This window comes from Vulpes lagopus, chromosome 8 (assembly GCF_018345385.1).
Source record: "Vulpes lagopus strain Blue_001 chromosome 8, ASM1834538v1, whole genome shotgun sequence".
Taxonomy (NCBI): Eukaryota; Metazoa; Chordata; class Mammalia; order Carnivora; family Canidae; genus Vulpes; species Vulpes lagopus.
The window spans coordinates 46,945,296-46,964,831 of NC_054831.1; the positions used below are offsets into that span (position 1 = coordinate 46,945,296).

Sequence of the window (19,536 nt, forward strand, 5' to 3'; positions counted from 1 at the left end):
GTCTTGGGATCAAGCCCCGCATCAGGCTCCCTACAGGGAGCCTGCTTTTCCCTCTGCCTTTGCCTCTGCCTCTCTCTGTGTGTCTCTCATGAATGAATAAATAAAATCTTAAAAAAACAGAAATAGGTAAAATTCAAGGCAATATATGATTAAATGCCAAAATGTGAAATATAGATAATAAATGCCTTACAAGTTTTTAAAAGAAGCTGATCAACATGGGCTAGAGAACTCAGGATCCTCCAAAGAGGAAGGATTTGGATGGACAAAAAAGAGGGAGACAGGAGAGCTATATATTGATCAAAGACGAGTCAAAATAATTGCTTAGTGGTAATAATAGAGCTGAAGCAAAATATTTGAGCAATAAGTAAGAAATAGGGTAACATAAATAAGGAAGGACCTGTTTAATAGAAGATTTAGACTGCCAGGCTCAGGAAGTAAAACACTGGGAGCTATTGGAAATTATTAAACAAGTGGCATGATGAAAGCAGAGGGTTAGGAATACTAATCAAGTGGCAGTTTCTATGACAGAAGAGTGTTTTCTGTTATTTCTTGATGTGGATTTGCAGTTCTAAGCTTTGTAGCTTAAATTTATTTATTTATTTTATTTATTTATTTATTTTATTTACTTACTTACTTACTTACTTACTTATTGAGAGTGTGAGCAAGGTGGGGTGGTGGGAAGGACAGAGGGGGAGGGAGAGAATCTCAAGCTAGAACACAGAGCCAGACACAGAGCACTATCTCACAATCCTGAGATCTTGACCTGAGCTGAAATCAAGAATCAGACACTCAACCAACTGAACTACTCAGGTTCCCCCAAAGCTTAAATATTTTTAATATGCTTTCTTTGGGTTAGACTATATCTCACTACTATTCCTATCCTGACTAAATTCTTTGTCATTTAATTTTACAATTCATTAATTTTACTCAAAATACATTAAAAAAAATACATTCATCGAGCAGCTCCTATGTGCCAGACATTGTGCTAAGGATACCACTGAGAATTACAAATCCAGACCCTGTCCTCATTGAGCTGAGTGTCTTATATGGTTTACCTTTATGAATGTTACATAAAAGCTTGAGAAGAATCTGTATTCTGTCTTTGGATGGAATACTTTATAAATGTCAATTGATTGTGTTGTTTGACACTGCTGTTCAGGTCAATTATGTCTTTATTGATTTTCCTCCCTTCTTATCAATTACTGATACGTTCAGTATTGAAGTCTCTAACTTTAATAGTGGATTTGTCTATTTTTCCTCCATTAATTCATCAAAATCACCATTTAAGTGTTCCCTGCTAGTTTATGTTTCCAGCAGCTTCTGTTCCAGGTAAGCAGAGGTTAGTGACTATCTGGATTTGTCTATTTATATAGATTGCAGGATGGTAGTTTGCCTAGCAAACTCAGGTCACTGACTGATTGATTTTCAGATTATTCACCTCTTGCTTGTTGTAATGACAGCACTATGAATATTGGAGCCGAAACCAGAAGTTGCAACTGTTCTTGGTCCTCTTTTCTAATTGGAACAAAAAGAATGCATTCTCCAAATCATTGGTTACACACCCTACACATGAAAACTTATTAGTCTGCTTAGTGATAATACTACATCTGGCAAAGCAACTGCAGTTGGGGCTACTAACTGGTTAAGCCTGCAATGGCCTACAGTGTTTCTCCAAAATATATCTAGTTTTTGGGACACCTGGGTGGCTCAGTGGTTGAGCATCTGCCTTCGGCTCAGGGTATGATCCCTGGGTCCTGGGATCAAGTCCTGCATTGGCCTCCCCATGGGGAGCCTGCTTCTCCCTTTGCCTATGTCTCTGCTTCTATGTGTCTCTCATGAGTAAATAAATAAATAAAATCTTAAAAAAAATTTCAGTTTTTGCAGAGGCCAGACTGGCAAATTAAACAGAGTAATAATAGGCACTAGGACCCTTGCATCTTTTAGGTTTTTAATTGTGATACTAATCACTGCTGTCTTCCCTGGGATTAAAAAAAAATGGTTTTTGCTTTACAATTTTGGCATTGGGTTAGGACGGGACAGTTTCTAAAGCTCCTATTTTGTTTCCATTGTAATAGTTTTTACTTCAGAGATGAAGGTCTAGTGTGGGGGTTAACTTCAACTGCCAAGTATATCTGTTTTAATTATGTACTCAGGGACTGGCAAAATGATGACCACGGGGGTAGAGGAGTCTACAGACACATGGGGCCCATGTGATTTGGACTCTAGGTCTAGATTCCTATTTGAGGAATCAATGTCAACTCAGATCTCAAAATGTCTGGTTGTTTCCTTTTCCACAGTGTACAGGCACCCACATAAATGGTTAGAGGCCTTTTTGGGGGAAGATTGGAGATATGGTCATGATATATATGTGGACTGTTATAGGGTCCTTTCTCCTAGGAACCCAGGCACCTCATTGGTCAATGATTTCTGGAACTGAAAAGTGGTTAAGATCTGGGAAATGATCAAAGAATTGTGCTTTCTTTTGGGTTAACTGTCCTCAGCCTCCTGCTCCCCCATTCCGTTTTTTTTTTTTTAAATAGATGTTGAACAGCACCCTCATTAACTAGCCTGGCAGCCAGAAGAGGTGGAGGCAGCTCTTGAGGGGAGAACCCACTGCTTTATCAGAGAGAGGACTCTGTAGCATCTTCTAAAACAGTGAGTATTCTAACCCTTACTAGAAGTAGACCTGGGCCAGAGGGTCCAGCTGGAGTTGCAGAGTCAATATCCTTAGGCCCATCCAGCCAGATGTCCTCTTATACTTTCCAGGATTCCTGGTTATTCTTTTTAGGGCCCTATCTTTTGCATAACACACATGCATGGCCTGAGCATTTAAATGTCTCTGGAACTCTGTAACTCACAATCTGGTCTTCAGCTTTATTATTCTACAGTGTCTGCCCTTCTACTACGGGTATAGAAGACTTTTACCACCAAGACTCTCTGGTTTTCACTCTTAAATATTAGTGCTTGTTCACTGTTCTCAGTCTCATTTATCCTTACACAGGGTGTCACTACAACTTAAAAATAACTCCATCCTTTCCAAATGCCTACATCTTGGATTCTTCTATAACATTTTCCTCTGTCATAACATTTTCCAAGGTCACCATCAGTGAGGTTTTTAGCAGTTGAACTGCTGCACTGAGCCAGGATCTACTACTGCCATATCTACAAATCAGGACAGCATCCTCTGCCTGCCACACAGTAAGTGAGCCAGGCCCAAATCCCCATCTTACCTCCTGGTTTTTTTTTTTTTTTTTCGGTTGTTTTGTTTTGTTTTGTTTTGTTTTGTTTTGCATCACTCCCAGTACATCTAGTTGTAGGCTTAGTCTTCTGAGAAGCAGACACCAAGATGGGATTAAATGTGAAAGGATTCTGTTATCAGAAATGCCTGCCTTAGAGGAAATAGGGAAAGAGCAGAAGGATGGGAAAGTAGTTGGATTATAATCCAACTTCCCCAACTCCTCTTAGGGAAGGGGAAAGGGAAAGAAAGTTAGGTAGAAGTGGAAGCATGCTAGGCTGGCATGCAGCCTAAGGAAAGTTTGGCAAAACCATCAAGGAATCCTTAAGCCAAAGTCACGGACAATGGAGTCCCATGTTTCCCAGGAATAGGGTTGCTTTTAGTATCCCCCCTATACCTACATGGACAAAGAGCAGCCCATGGGAGGTGTGGCTTTGATGCAAAAATAGTAATGTATTTTGAAGCCCAATTCCTCAGTCAATTAACTTCCCTATTCTGGGAAGTCTGTGAGATGCATTCTCTGGGGAGCCACACTAACAGTCTTTTCTTTTCTTTTTTAGGATTTTATTTATTCATTTGAGAAAGAGAGAGACACAGAGAGAGACAGAGAGAGAGATCGCATGAGCATGAGGGGCAGGTGGAGAAGAAGAGGAAGAAGTAGATTCCCCGCTGAGTCGGGAGCCCAACATGGGGCTGCAACCCAGGACCTGGAAGTCATGACTTAAGCAGAAGGCAGATGCTTAACCATCTGAGCCACGTAGGCACCTCACTAACCATTTTTTAAGGGCATTTCCATTTTACAACTGAAGAACTGTCCAATGTCCTACCTTAGCCATTGGTTTTCTGTGAGTAGTGCAAGGGGAGAGAGCTGAGAGTTCCATTATTCGAACCACATATTTTTGTTTAATTCCATCATTCTTAGACCTCTATCTCATTCTCATCCTCCTCTGTGCCTGAAGGCCCCAAATCCAGAGATTCTGCAGTTTAATTTCTCCAGTGGGGAGGAAAAAAAACACTGACTGAAGGAAAGTATCCTATGTGGGATGGCAGAGGGGTCCCAGTGGCCAACTGTTCCATGTCTATATGTTCAACTAATTTCCCAGTTTCCTTCCTCATCTCCACCTTCTTCAATACTTGGGGCTGCCAAGTTCCAATGCACTAAGCAGATCTAAAGAGTGACTGCTTTGTTTTTACTCATATGCCTTCCTCTTGCCAACTGCTTGTTGTTACTTTCTCAACTTTGTCAAGTAAATGACTACTGGTCCACCTGAGGATCTTCAAAAATTTGTTTAAGTCTCTCACCTCCTGAGATCGTCTATATTCTCCTTATCCATTATAAACTATCATTTCACTGCTAATAAATATCACATCCAAATCTAAATCTGTGTGCCTATTCTTAACATTTGCTTGATGCCTCAATTTTACCAAAACCACTTTAAAACAATGTTACACAACTTATATCCCAATAAACTCAATTCTTTAATGGTACCAGGCATAGTTTTCTAATTTCACATGGGATATTTGGATTTGGTTAGGAGGGAGTATTTTAGGACTTCTGTACATAGTAAGAAGAGTAGGAAGAAGGGTTGGTGAGACAGGGTCATGTAAGAGTGAATATGCCAAACAATGAATTGTAGTACTCGTTAAAATTTTTTTCCTAACAGATCTCAGGCCTGAGGCCTACTACATATACTATCTCCCTTCTTAATTTTATAACAGCAAAAAAAAAAAAAAATCTTGACCAAAATGGGAACCATTATAATTAAGCACATTTTTAAAAGCACCATACTACTACTACTATACACTAATAGTTCTTCAATAATTTATACTCAACACAGTGAATTATAAAATGGACTGTATTCAAGATGGTAGCTACCCATCCTGGTACTTGAGTTAGGAATTCCTAAATTAAAAAATGTTTAAAAATGGCAAAATGTTAATTTTATAAGTTTGTATATACATGTGGAAAACATATTAAGCAGAAACTTCATATCAGATGTGGACCCCTTGCCTTGTCCTTCTGACTTTCTTCGTAACTACCTTCAGCTTTAACATCTTGATTTCTTATCCTTCCTGCCTATAACACACCATCTTCCAGCTCTGTGCTTGTTTGTTCCCCTTTGAGTCTGCATGGAGACACACAGTACAGTATTTTCTTGTTAGCCTTAGGACTGCTCCTACAAGTAGAATTCCTGGGACCCACCTCACGTTTCTTCCCTGAGCCTGCTTTCTACAGTTGAGTTTTAGATGCACCATGCTTTGATATCATGCAATAACTCAGGAAAGTAGGATGGTTCATTAGGGCAAGCTCACGGGAATAAGGCAAACATAAAAAAAAAAAACTGTCTCAATTAATGGCATCTGTCATAACAACAGACTAAAAAAAATCATGTGATCAGATCAATAGATGCAGAAAAAGCATTTGACAAAATCCAACACCCACTGATACCAAAAACTCTCAATAAACTAGGGATAAAAAAAATAAAATAAAAAAAAAAAACTAGGAATAGAGGGGAACTTCCTCAACTTGATGAAGAATTATCTTAAACAACAACAACAATTATAGTAACATCATACTTAATGGTTAGAATCTTGAAGCTTTCCCACTAAGATCAGATGGTACAAGGTAAGGATGACCTCTCTCATCACTTGCAACATGACACTAGAAGTCCTTGCTAATATAATAAGGCAAGACAAGGCAGTAAAATGTGTACAGATTGGGAAAGAAAATAAAACTATCTTTGTTTGCAGACAACATGATCATCTATGCAGAATATTCAAGATAATCAACAACAACAAGCTCTGGAACTAATAAGAGATTATAACAAGGTTGCAGAATACAAGGCTAATATATGAAAATCAACTGTTTTGCCAAAGGTCAGTTGAAAAGGATCTCTTTGTTCTGGGTGTTCTATTTCTGGGCTTTCTATTCTGTTTTATTTATATGTCTATCCTTTTGCTAATACTAATCTTGATTACTGTAGCTTTTTGGTAAATCTTGAGGTTAGTAAACAACAGTCCTCCAATTTTGTTCTTCTTTTTCAACATCATATTGGCTGTTTGGGTCTTTTACTTCTCCTATAAACTTTAGAATCAGTTCATCAATATCCATAAAATAACATGTTGGAATTTTGATTGAGATTGCTTTGGATTTATAGATTATGGTGGGAAGAACTGACATCTTGACAATATTGAGTCTTCCTATTCATGAATATGGAATATCTTTTCCATGTATTTAGTTTTTTGATTTTGTTCATCATAGTTTTGTAGTTTTCCCTATCCAGATCTTACACATATCTTGTTAGATCTAAGTATTTCATTTTGGGGGGTGCTAATATAAATGGTATTGTGTTCTTAAATTTCAAATTCTACTTGTTCATTACCAGTAAAACAAAGTAACAAAGATAGTCTCTTTTCCACAAATGGTGCCAGAACAACTGGACATCCACATGCAAAAAAACTAATCTAGACATCTTATACCCTTCACAAAAATTAACCCAAAGTAGATCACAGATCTAAATGTAAGATGCAAAATGAGGGGCGCCTGGGTGGCTCAATCAGTCAGCCTATGACTCCTGATTTCTGCTAAGGTCATGATCTCAGGGTTGTGCAACTGAGCCCTGCGTCAGGCTCTGTGCTCAGCACAGTCTGCTGGTCCCTCTCCTTCTGCTCCTCCCCCTGCTTGAGCACTCTCTCTCTCTCTCTCTCTCTCAAAGAAATAAAATATTTAAAAAATAAAAATAAAAAGAAGTCTGGCAGTATCTTACAAAACTAAACATACTCTTACCATATGACTCAGTGATTGCCCTCCTTGGTATTTGCCCAAAGGAGTTGAAACTTATGTCCGTACAAAAACCTGCATATGGATGTTTATAGCAGCTTTATTCATAGCTACTAAAACTGGGAAGAAACCAAGATGCCCTTCAATAGGTGGATGGACAAATGAACCATGATACATCCAGACAATGAAATATTATTCAGCACTAAAAATAAATGAACTATTGGAAAACACATGAAGGAATCTTAAATTCATATTACTAAAACCAATCTGAAAAGACTGGATCTATAGGACATTCTGGAAAAAGCAAAACTATGCAGACAATAAAAAGATCAGTAATTGCCAGGGGTTGGGGGTGGATAGTGGGGAGGAACAGGTGGAACACGGAGGATTTTTAGGGCAGTGAAAATACTCTGTATTATATTATAAGGATCAATATATGTCATCATACATTTTCCAAACTCATAAAACATACAACACCAAGAGTAAATTCTAAGGTAAATTATGGACTTTGGGTGATTATGATGAGTCAGTATAGATTCATTCCAGTAATGGAATGAATAATGTTGATAATAAGGAGGCTATGTGTAGGGGTAAGGAGTATGCGGGAAATCTCTGTGCCTTCCATCCAAATTTGTTAAGAACTTAGAACTGCTCTAAAAAAGGTATTAACTAATTAATTTAAAAAACTGTCCTGGGGAGAAAATGAGATCACATTCTGGATTTTGTAAAAACTGTATTAGTCATTAAATACTCTGGATCATTAAATGCAAGATATTTGTAATTATCCATTTATAAAATTATTATAAACATCAGAAATCCTTTAAAATTATAAAATTATACTACAGTAACTTCAAGGTTCATTCTAGATTTTGCTTCTTTATTTTACTAACTCCAAAATGAACTACTTTTTTAATGTTTTTATCAAAGTCACATATTCTCTTATCCCATCACTTCTAATTCATTAGAAGACCCATAATTTAATATTCTTGATCTTCCCGAGGAGCTTGTTTTAGCTAATTATATAATCAATGGTCACACACTAGGAAACTATAGCCTGAAAAAACATACTAAAGCCAGATGTAAATTGAAGACTCCACTGGAAATTAACCAAAAAGAAATCACATACACAAAAATTAATTCTCTTATCATGGAAGAGGTGTTTTGTTTTGTTTCTGATACTAATCAGTTCTTAGTATTTCACCTATGATCATGTCTTAATTTGCTTGGAGAAGATCATTTTCTAACAGCACATTGAAACTATATGGCAGATATAGCACTTTAGGGGTAAGAATAAGAAATTTCAGGATGCTTTTACATACCTGAAATCAAATATACTTAGTTGTGCTTTTCTTAAGCCCCTTTTATCTATCCTAAGTAAAAAGGAAACTCTATCAGCCACCTATTTTTTAAGCAATGGTAATTGCTATACTATACTAAAGAACACATAAAAATTACAAGTAAAAAAATCACTCTACTGAATGGTTACAAGAGAAAAAATATGAGAATATAATTACAGCTCCTAGATATGCAGTACTTTTCAATGAAGGCAATTGCAGCAATGAATGAATACAGCCTTCTGCGTGCTTAAATACCAAGTGCCCCCTTGTGGACAACATTGTTATTAAATTCATATATAAAATATGTGTTACTTGTTTTGTGATTTGAGGCTACACCTGTCTCCAAACTGACACATGATCTTTGAGAACACAAACTTGGTGATATCTGGGACAGAATACATCAGGAAGCAGCCTCAGATGGATTCTACATATCTACCACTAGCCAGATGACTAGTGGGAATTTCTCCTCTTGCTTTGTTTATATCACATTCTTGATAATCCAAGATCCCTTCAGTAATCCTTTCACTATATGGCAGATATATCACTTTAAACACAAATATATTTAGGAGTGTCAATAGTGTTTTAGATTCGTTACTATTAATGCCTGGCTATCAGGTTCTAAAATGTATATTTATGGCTTTAAAAACAAAATTTCTTTTTTTTTTATTTTTTTTTTATTTATGATAGTCACAGAGAGAGAGAGAGAGAGAGGCAGAGACACAGGCAGAGGGAGAAGCAGGCTCCATGCACCGAGAGCCTGACGTGGGATTCGATCCTGGGTCTCCAGGATCGCGCCCTGGGCCAAAGGCAGGCGCCAAACCGCTGCGCCACCCAGGGATCCCTAAAAACAAAATTTCTAAGAATGTTCTGAAGGTGAAAATGACAAAATTGAACCTACTGGGAGCATGATGCCACTACAGTGAGGTAAAAGTTCCTGGAAGGTCCAAACTGGGCTAGATGTTTGTCCAGGATCCCATGAAGCAGCATAACTAAAAGAAGAATCTGAATCACAACAAAGGGGATTCAGGAAAATGATATGGGGCATCAGGATGAACAAAAGAGTAGGATGCTGATTAAAGACATCAGCAGTCAACATGTAGAATTAAATGGACCAAAATAGAGAATGATATGAGGGGAGAGTCTTGTTTCTTTGAAGGCTCAAGTGCATGATGAAGAGACTAGTCCAGCTGTTTGAAATGCCTCTCCTACTAAGGCAGGGCAAGGAGAGAGATATTATGGTTCGTCTTAAGGAAAGCTAAAACATACTTCAGAAAGGAAACTAGGTAAATATCCAAAAGTTAATATTGCAAGAAGTCAATTGACCAAAGGATTAACTTGCAAAGAGGCCAATTCACCAAGGATTCTAAATTTACCAATTTATCCAAAACTTGCTTTTAGGAGAATCTTCCATGCATGTGAACTTATAACCTAAACATATTCTTTTTTGGAATATATTTTTCAATGATGATACTAAATGCTAAGCCATTTTCATAAGTTTTAGCTTTTAACAAATTGAACATTCTTTAAAATGCTAGGGTTACAATCATAAGAATGTATTCAATGATTTAGATTTTGGCAAATTAATTTCCTATGACTTGATTTTCTACAAATTGATCAAGAGTCTTCCAGAGAACATTTAGTGTGAAACTCAAAATTTTCCTAAATATTGTTTCTCTGTTTCCATACTTTCTCCTTCATGTCTCCCATCATCAGATAGCTTTGTTGGCTTTGGGAGCAGGATCTTCTGTGCTATCTCCATCTGACTGACAGAGTGTGTGTTCTGGTGAGAGTTTTCCCTGAAGGGTCCAAGCTGTCTGGGTATAATGAGAAACAAAGGAATGCACTGATGGGAAAAAGAAGCAGAGAGAAATAGAAGTTCTGTGGTTTGAATGTCTGTGTCCTCCCCAAATTCATATGTTGAAATCCTAATGCCTCATATGATGATATACAGAGGTGGGGACTTTGGGAGATGCTCAGGTTATGGGGATAGGAGCCTCAAGAATAGAATTAATGCTCTTATAAAAAAGACTCCACAGAGGTTCTTAGCCCTCTCCCACCATGGAGGACACAGCAAGAAGGAGTCATCTCTGAATCAGAAATCAAGCTATTACCAAACACCATATCTGCTGATGCCTTGATCTTGGGACTTCCAGACTCTAATGAGAAATAAATTTCTGTTGTTTGTAAGCCACCCCGTCTGTGGTATTTTTTTTTTTTGTGGCAGCCAGAACAGACTATAAGATAAGGGGTCATCAATTTTATGACTCCTGATGGATCAAGGAATAGCATTTCCATCATGCAATAGAGTTGACCACAGGGATATGGTAGAACTTTTTGATCAACACTTTATAGTAACTTTTCACAAGAGAGACTATCTTGTACATCTTTCCCTGAGGGATATAGATCGCCTAAATCTGTTATTATTGTTGTTGTTATTTTATATATTAGTGTTTTGCAATAGAACCTATTGTGATGTCTGCTAAAAAATGCAATGTCCAGGCCTTATCCCAGACCTACCCAATAAGGATCTCTGGGTGGTAAACCCAAGAATATACACTTTTAATAAATTTTTCACATGATTCTTACATGGTTTGATAATTAAAGGACCCCAACTCTATATACTGACCAGCAACTAAGGACATGGCAGCATTGGACCGTAAAGGGAGGCAGGGAAGTAGAGGGGCCAGTCATCCTTTCTGTTTGTGGCACAGTGTCATAGATATTCAGCTTGAGTGGGCCTAAATAAAGTAATCAAAGAGAGAAGACATCAGCTACCAGTATGCTAGTAGTGACAGTAAAGCACTCAAAGATTACTCAAAACACTGCTGGGGAACCACCTACGGATGGGGCTGTCCACCAGGAGCCATAAAGTTCTGATAAAGAGTTCATCTGAATCCTCAGCTTCATATTCTAATTGGATATTAATTAGGAGGCCTAGAATGCCATGTCAGAACCAGAAAAACAGCTTCTGCTCATCAGAGTCAGCAAAGCCTAATTATCCTTAACTTTGAATCATCTGGAATGCTTAAAACAGATCCTAGTCTTCCAGTGAATGGCTACAGATCTTTGTTCAATACACCACAAAATTCTTGGGGATAACATTAGGTAGACACTAGGTTCTTCTGGTGAATGTAAATAAAAGGGGTTAGAAAGCCCAGCAACCCCAAGAGAAGTAAAATTTATGTACTTTTTATTATATCCCCAAAGAAGCCTCTGTTCTCTGGACAGGTACTAAAAGACCACAGAATTCTATAGTTTTAAGAGGTACCAGAATATTCACAACTTCTGTAACAGCACAGCTGAATAAGTGAAAACATACTGCACAACTTATCCTTGCCCTTATTTCCTTGAAATGGGCTAAACTTAATTTCACAACTGGCTTGTTCTAAGGAAGCTTAGAGCCCCCTCTAAAGTTCGAGTTATCAAAGAAGGGATGAAGGGAACTAACACTTTATCAAGGGAAGTGCTTACTCTGTATTATGCATAATACTATTTGCTTTATGTATCTCTAATAATCTTTATGACAACCTTGCAAGAGAGCATAATTAACTCCATTTTACAGATGAGGAAATTAAGCCTCAGACAGATGAAGTAATTTCCTTAATGCCCCATAGTCTGAATTTGAACCAGGATAGTCTAATTCTAAAAGCCATGTTTCTAGGCAAAGTGGGTTAAACCCACTCCATTGTCTCACCCTTTTTTTCCCACTACACAACATTTTCTCTCAATAGCCTGTCTTCTAATTAATTTGCTTCTAACCTGCTTACCTTGTTCCCCTTTGAATCAAAGGAATTTCAAATTATGTGCTTTATCCTACCTTGCACCTGGAATTTCTTGGAGAACATTCTTCTGCTGAACACTCCTTAAACCCTTCTCCTCCCTTGGCTTCTGTGATACCACTCTTTTCCACACTTTTGCCTTCCCTCTCCCTTTCTCAATAATTTTTCTTCTTAGTTATCTTCACTGTATCGCCTCCTCAGCTAACATCTTAAGTGTTAGTACCCCCTATGGTTCCATCCTCAATTCTTCTTTTCAGATTTTGTATTTCTTTCTGAACAATCTTATACTTTCATGACTTCAGATGACACTGATGATTCCGGGATCTCTCCTTTCAGAGACAACTTTCCATAGTCTAAAACCATGTCCAGGTGGCTGATCACTATGATTTGTGTAATACATACAAAACTAAACTCATTTCCTCACATTCTGCCTACTTCTGATGCCTACAGTGCTGTTGACTGTAATCATTGTTCAAGAGAGAGTCCTTAATCTCCCTCCAATCCTCTCCCAGTCTCACCTGAGCATCCACATACTCACAAAATCCACATTCTTAAATATCTCTTCAATCTGTCACATTGCCTTCATCCCCATATACTACTGTCCAAGCTGAACAACTTACCTTCCTGTACCTGGACTGCTACAAAAGCGTCCTATCTGGTTTCTCTGCCTCAAATCTCACTCACCCTGGGGAAGCCTTTCTCCATGGGGGGAAAGACTTAAACTTCTATTAAATACTTTTTTATGTTTCCCATAAAAAAAAAAGTTTCTCATCACATATAAAGAGGTTCATATGCATATAAAATCCCTTGTTATCAAGGCCCTGCTTATATTTCCAGTCTTATCTCCCATCATCATCTCTTTTACTTATTACAGACCTAACTATAGACCTGGGGTGTCTTTAGATTGATTTAGAGGGATTCTATCATTATTTGAAAATGTGCATATCCCATGTTCTAAAACTTTCACTCTATGTATGTTAGAGCAGTTGTTCTCAAAATTGGTGTATATCTAAATTATCTGGAGAGTTAATAAAGAACTCAGATTTGGCAAGCTGTTTAAAGGATAGGGCTGGCTGGGGATGCCTGGGTGGCTCAGTGGTTGAGCATCTATCTGCCTTTGGCTCAGAATGTGATCCTGGGGCCTGGGGTCTGGGATTGAGTCCTACATCAAGCTCCTTGTAGGAAGCTTGCTTTTCCTGCTTCCTGTGTCTCTGCCCTTCTCCCTGTGTTTCTCATGAATAAATAAATGAAATCCTTAAAAAAAAAAAAAAGGGATAAGCCTGGCCTTTGTATTTTTATGAAGTTCCCTACATGATTCTGTTACCTTAGGAAAGTTTAAGGACCACTGCCCTAACCCAAGGGCTGGTATAGCCTGAAGACCAAATCCAGTCACAGTCTGTTTTTGTAAGCCAACATTTGTTAGAATAAAATCCTATCTATTTATTTAGATATTGTCTATGGCTCCTTTCACACTACAACAGCAGCATCAAATAGTTGCAACAGAGATCATATGGCCTGCAAAGTTGAGAGTATTAATTACCTAGCTCTCTACAGAAAAGTTAGCCAATTCTGGAGGAATACTTTATATCAGGAGACATGTATAAGTATGTTCCCTGTGGCAATGTTTGTCACAGTGAGATTTTGAAAATTCCTCATAGGGGAATAAATAAATAAGTTAATTAATTAATAAAGATATATAGATAGAAGAATACTATGTAGCAAATAAAATTTACCAGATCTTTATGTATTATAACATGGACAGAATAAAAAGAATGATATGTACAATGTGATGTTTTTACATGCATTTTTAGACATATCTGCAGGAAGGTATTTAAAAATAGATTGGAATGATGTATACCAAATCCATGATCATACTTGCCTATAAAGGGAAAGAGACAGGAAGAGGAACAAAAGGGTTCTCAACTCTATTCACTGTTTTCATTAAAATATTTGAAATAAAAAAGTGACAAAAATTAAAAATTTGTTAATACTAGAATATATTGTTTGCCATATTATCCTCTGTGGGTTTTATTTTATTCAAAATTAAAACCACAAATAACCTAAAATATTCAATTATAGGGAAAAGGAATTGAACATTCATAATCCAATAAAATATAATGTAGCTCTTAAAAATATACATGAAGAAAATATAACACAAGAAATTATTGGTTTAATTGTCCATGATTAGTACAGGACACAAAATTGTCCATGAAATAGGGTTAAAGTTATATATATATCTTTTAAAGTGCTGTCCTTATTTGTACCTTTCTTGGGGTTTGTTTATTTATTGGTTTGTAATTTTTAATATATTTGCATGCAAAACTTTAAAAAAAGAGTCAGCAGTAAATATGTTTGACTTAATATTTATCTTTGTCTTTATTTTTTAAATAATATTAAATGAATATATATAACTTTAAAATGAAATGGTACTGGGGCGCCAGGATCACAAGGTCTTGGGATGGAGCCCCCCCCCCCCCATTAAGTCACGCTCCCTGCTCAGTGAGAGTCTGCTTCTCCCTTTCCCTCTGCCCTTCCTCCTCACCCTTACTTGAGTTCTCTAAATCTTAAAAAATAAGTGAAGTAGTACTCATTGAAAGTGCCTTTGTGTGGCAAATAGAGCTAATTGCATAACAGATATTCATTCTACCCTTCTTCCTACTACTATGCTCAGTAAAACACTAAATATTCCAGCCTTTCTTGCAGATACAGGAGGCCATATGATAGAGTTCTTTTTTTAAGATTTTATTTATTTATTCATGAAGAGACACACAGAGAGGGACAGAGACATAGGCAGAGGGAGAAGCAGGCTCCCCATGGGGGGCCGGATGTGAGACTCCATCTCAGTGCCTCAGTACCTCAGGATCAAGACCTGATCCCAAAGGCAGATGCTCAACCACTGAGCCACCCAGGTGCCCATATTATGCAGTTCTAAGCAATGAGATATAAGGGGAGACTCTGGGTACAGCAGTGTTAGAAAATGCTTTGAAAGAAAGCAAATTTGACTGGCCTTCACCTTTGTTTGCCCTTTGCCCTTCACCTACTTCTTTCTATGAAAAAGAAAGTGAAGCAGTCATCTTGTGAGCATTAGCCACTCATTAAAGGATGGCAGAGTGGAAAGTCAAGTCCGGAGCCTGGAGGAGCCACTGTGCCAACCCCAGCAAGGATAAAGAATCAGTAAAATTACAAGTAGTGTTTGAATTCATATTCTATCACTCCCAAGAAGTTCAAAATCTTTCTCTAATTATCAACCTTAATAGAAAGTCAAAACTGTCTGCATTCCATAAAGAGTATGCATCTGAATTTCATAAATATTGTTTTTATATAAAGAATAAGGCTTAGTATACTATCTTCTGTCCTTGAATAAAACATTTCATCACTGGATATAGGATCCTTGGATCCCAATGTTTTTTGTTTGGTAGTTGGCGACTTCCACCACCAGCTCCTAGGCTAGATTCCTAATCCCTGCTGTTTATGCAGACTCCTCCCGATTCCCCTGTGTAAGAAAAACCAGATACTCATACATGCATCTGCCTAGAGAATAAAGAGAACCAGTTCCTTAAGAGCCTGAACTTTCATTATCTTTTCTTTCTGCTTGGTACATGACCCTGCTCTTAGTTTTTCTAACGTTTCTTTAGTCCTTTACTGAAGAGAAATAGAATTCTCTGCCTCTAGATCTAAACCTCTTAGAGAACCACATTTTTTTCAAGAATAACAAAAATTCATAAAAAGAAAGAATTTTGTCAACATGAGTATGTTACAGTCTGAGGTAGCTGTGAGGAAACCAATCAAATGCTTCTTATGTATGCTATAAAGTATCATACCATGTCACACCAGCACTTGCTGCTATTCTCCAAAGGCTGGTGATACCCAATTTTTTGAGCTAGCACTGAGGATAAGTTATCAAGCAACTGAGAATCAGAATATTTTCTGTTCTGTAGGTAGTATTTTATATTTTATATTTTATAGGTAGAACTAAAATTATATCCATAGTTAAAGAAAGACAAGGCCTAAAATAACCCTTGCAGTGATTTCTAAGTACCACAAGATGGGGATATAACTCCATGATTTTTCCTGACTTGGCAAGCCAGAAATAAATTTCTGAGTTGAAAATGACAGAGGTGTACAAAATAGGTTATTTCTCTCCTGATTTATGATTTTTAAAAAAGATATTTTTATGTATTTTTCACTAAAGGTCTGCAGTTATTCAATGAGCAATCTCTGTAGCACTCCGGTCCTCAGGACCTCTGTGAATATAGCAGTTAAGTGCTCTACATAAAACACGTTAAAAAACATGTTATTTCTGATAAGTAGTATAGAAGGGCTGTTGGCATAGCACAGTATAGTCAAATGGGCATGGGTTTTTTTAGAGAAACAGAATCGATTTCCACATTTCCAGACTGTGATTCTGAGCAAATCACTTAATTGTTTTAAGCTTAGTGTCAAATGTGTTAAAGGAAATAATATTAATTTTAGCTCATGGGGTTGTGTAGTTCTGCCAGTTTAGCAGAGTATTATATTTATATTTTCATATAAAGTATCCTTGATTTTTATAAGATTTCCATGTTTTTCTAGATATTCTTGAAATAAAAATTCAGTGTGAGTTCTAAAGAAAAGGCTATTTCCAAGCATACTCTAAATCCACCATAAGTCATGCTTTATGTCTCCTCCACATTTTAAAAAACAAACGTTTAAATGAATTAAAAACAAATAAATGTGCTTTGTAAAGTACAAAACATATAAATTTAAGTAACTTATCAGGAGGAAAGGGCAGCCCAAAGAAAATTAGGTAAATCAGCCAATAAGGGTTTTGTTTTGTTTTTTTTCATGTGATAGGGTAATTTTATAGGTTCTCTGTTGGATTTTATACATTATGTGTATGTGTGTGTGAATGTGAATATGTGTGAATATTCACATGAATATTGTGAATTCATGTGAATATACACATGAATATGTGTATATCTATACATGTGTATATGTATATTCCAGAGGAAATAGAATGGAAATGTTTTTAATAGGTATGATATATATTTCTGTGTTTAATAGGCTCTTTTAGGTTGCAGGAAGTAGAAACATTTTCCACCTGGACTGACTATTGAGATTTGAGATTCTTTTTCTTCCATTTTTTTTTCCATTTTGTTTGTACCTGCAACCCTGCCCAGCTTTATAAGGGGGAGATTAAGTTGAAGGATCTGCTATAGGATTCCTTACTTCCTAGAAACAGTTCCACTGAACAAAATATTTTATTTGGAATTTTCAACAGTCTTTAAACTTTTTTTGGGAACCTATCTAAAAAAGAAATACATAATTTCTTTCCTTCAATTATTCTTTTAGTTAAACCAGTCTTTACTCACCACTGGCATTTGTTCATAGACACGGATAGAAGACAATCTATCTACAACAAAACAAATATGAACAATTAATATTTTATCACTTTTGGGGCAGCCCCGGTGGTGCAGCAGTTTAGCGCTGCCTGCAGCCCAGGGCGTGATCCTGGAGACCCTGGATAGAGTCCCACATCAGGCTCTCTGTATGATGCCTGCTTCTCCCTCTGCCTGTGTCTCTGCCTCTCTCTCTCTCTCTGACTCTATGAATAAATAAATAAAATAGAAATCTTAAAAAAATATTTTATCACTTTTAACTCAATTTATAAAACATATACATAGTTGCTTTGGTACCTGAAGGATTTCCAGGGATTTTTTCCATTTTCTCTTCTAGAGAAACAATTTGCTTTTCTAGTTGTTCATTCAGTTCCAGTTGTGTCTCATAACGAACTTTCCATTCACCACCTGAGTGAAAAGTAGGGGGATGGGAGAAAATCATCTTGTCACCTCTCATTTATTTACAACATTAATCAGCTCAATCTTACTGCACTTGACTTTGTTAGCAATATAGATGAACTAGAATGAACTAATTTTTAAGCATGCATTTATTTCTCTATTAGATAGGATCTTTGAGATTGCAGACAGTAAATTCAGTCAGATTACCACACAGCCAGACCTCACTAGGACTATTGAGATTCCTGGTCTTCTCACTTCCTATTCCCTTTATCCTTCAGTTCCTCACATACCCTTACACAGAATTTTATTAGAGGGACTATTAGGAACATGTTTCTTTCCTTGTAACCTGAAATATCCATACATAACAGCCTAAATAGTTCTAGCCTCCATCTAATGTCATATTCTTTTTTTTTCCCTTTGCAAACAAATTCTGAAGTCTCTTTTACAATTACCACTTACAGGTTTGTTACATATAAAATACACAATGCTTTACATATATTAACTAATTATTCCTCATTTGAAAAAACTTCGTTACCTATTTTACAGATGAGGAAACCAAGGCTCAGGCATGTCAAATAATATTCTTAAGGTGACAAAGCCAATAAATGGGGAAACTGGGGCTTCAGCCCAGTTTTATCTGACTTGAATGTGTATCCTCTTAACCGCTGTGCTAAAACATGCAGTTTGCCTATTCAGTCATCTTCTCTTATCCTTAAACAGGTTTCTTTCACCAAACCCCTTTGGTTATTAAGACCAAAACATTTGTCTTATTGTTATAGGAGGGGAGAAGCATACAGCCTAGAACTAAAACATCTTTGGTCAGCTTCAAGGCCCAAAGCTATTTTCTTTTCTTTTTCTTTCTTTCTTTTTTTTTGAATCTTTAATTTTTATTTATTTATGATAGTCACACACACACAGAGAGAGAGAGAGAGAGAGAGGTAGAGACACAGGCAGAGGGAGAAACAGGCTCCATGCACCGGGAGCCTGACATGGGACTAGATCCCAGGTCTCCAGGATTGCGCCCTGGGCCAAAGGCAGGTGCTAAACCGCTGTGCCACCCAGGGATCCTCTTTTTTTTGAATCTTGAAAGTACACTTTATAGAGAGAAAAATGATGGCTTGCTTCTAAACCTTAATACTCTTTATATATATGAGGCAATTTCAGCTCCATCATAGCTGACAAGAAAAATCTAAGTAGGAAGAATATAAGCATATACTACCAGCCTCAACCTTCTAACCTGGCCACATGTATCCCATACCCCCTCATCTCTAGCAAATAGTGTTCCAAAAACAGAAGCAGGAACCCTCTCCCAAATTGAGGTTGAAAGTTATTAATCCAAATGCTTCCAGGAACGAGAAGGAAAGAGGAATCTGAGAGACTGAACATTTATCCAAAAGATATCACTGAGTTCAAATAGATGGAATTACCTGTATAACTGGCTAGGTAAAGTCTCTCTCTGTAATTGGACCTCTTTCCCCACCATGGAAATGGGGGCTTCAGATCAAAATCAGAACAGTTACCAAAAAATTAAGAATGTAATTCATTTTTAGCACATCTAACTATAGTTTGGAAATGTTTACCTCCACTTTAAAATATTGATTTAGAGATCCTCAAATATAGGTAAGCC

The 19,536-nt window shown here is 37.0% G+C and overlaps 1 protein-coding gene across 1 annotated transcript in view; it reads right to left on the bottom strand.

Annotated features, from left to right (window-relative positions):
• CCDC169 (coiled-coil domain containing 169) overlaps positions 1 to 19,536 on the bottom strand; it is a 48,134-nt gene that overhangs the window by 19,334 nt on the left and 9,264 nt on the right. The window contains exons 3-5 of the mRNA XM_041767450.1: positions 17,808 to 17,918; positions 17,484 to 17,524; positions 9,252 to 9,355 (exon numbers count right to left, since the gene is read on the bottom strand). Coding sequence (XP_041623384.1) covers positions 9,252 to 9,355; positions 17,484 to 17,524; positions 17,808 to 17,918 — 256 coding nt within the window. The remainder of the gene's footprint in view (positions 1 to 9,251; positions 9,356 to 17,483; positions 17,525 to 17,807; positions 17,919 to 19,536) is intronic.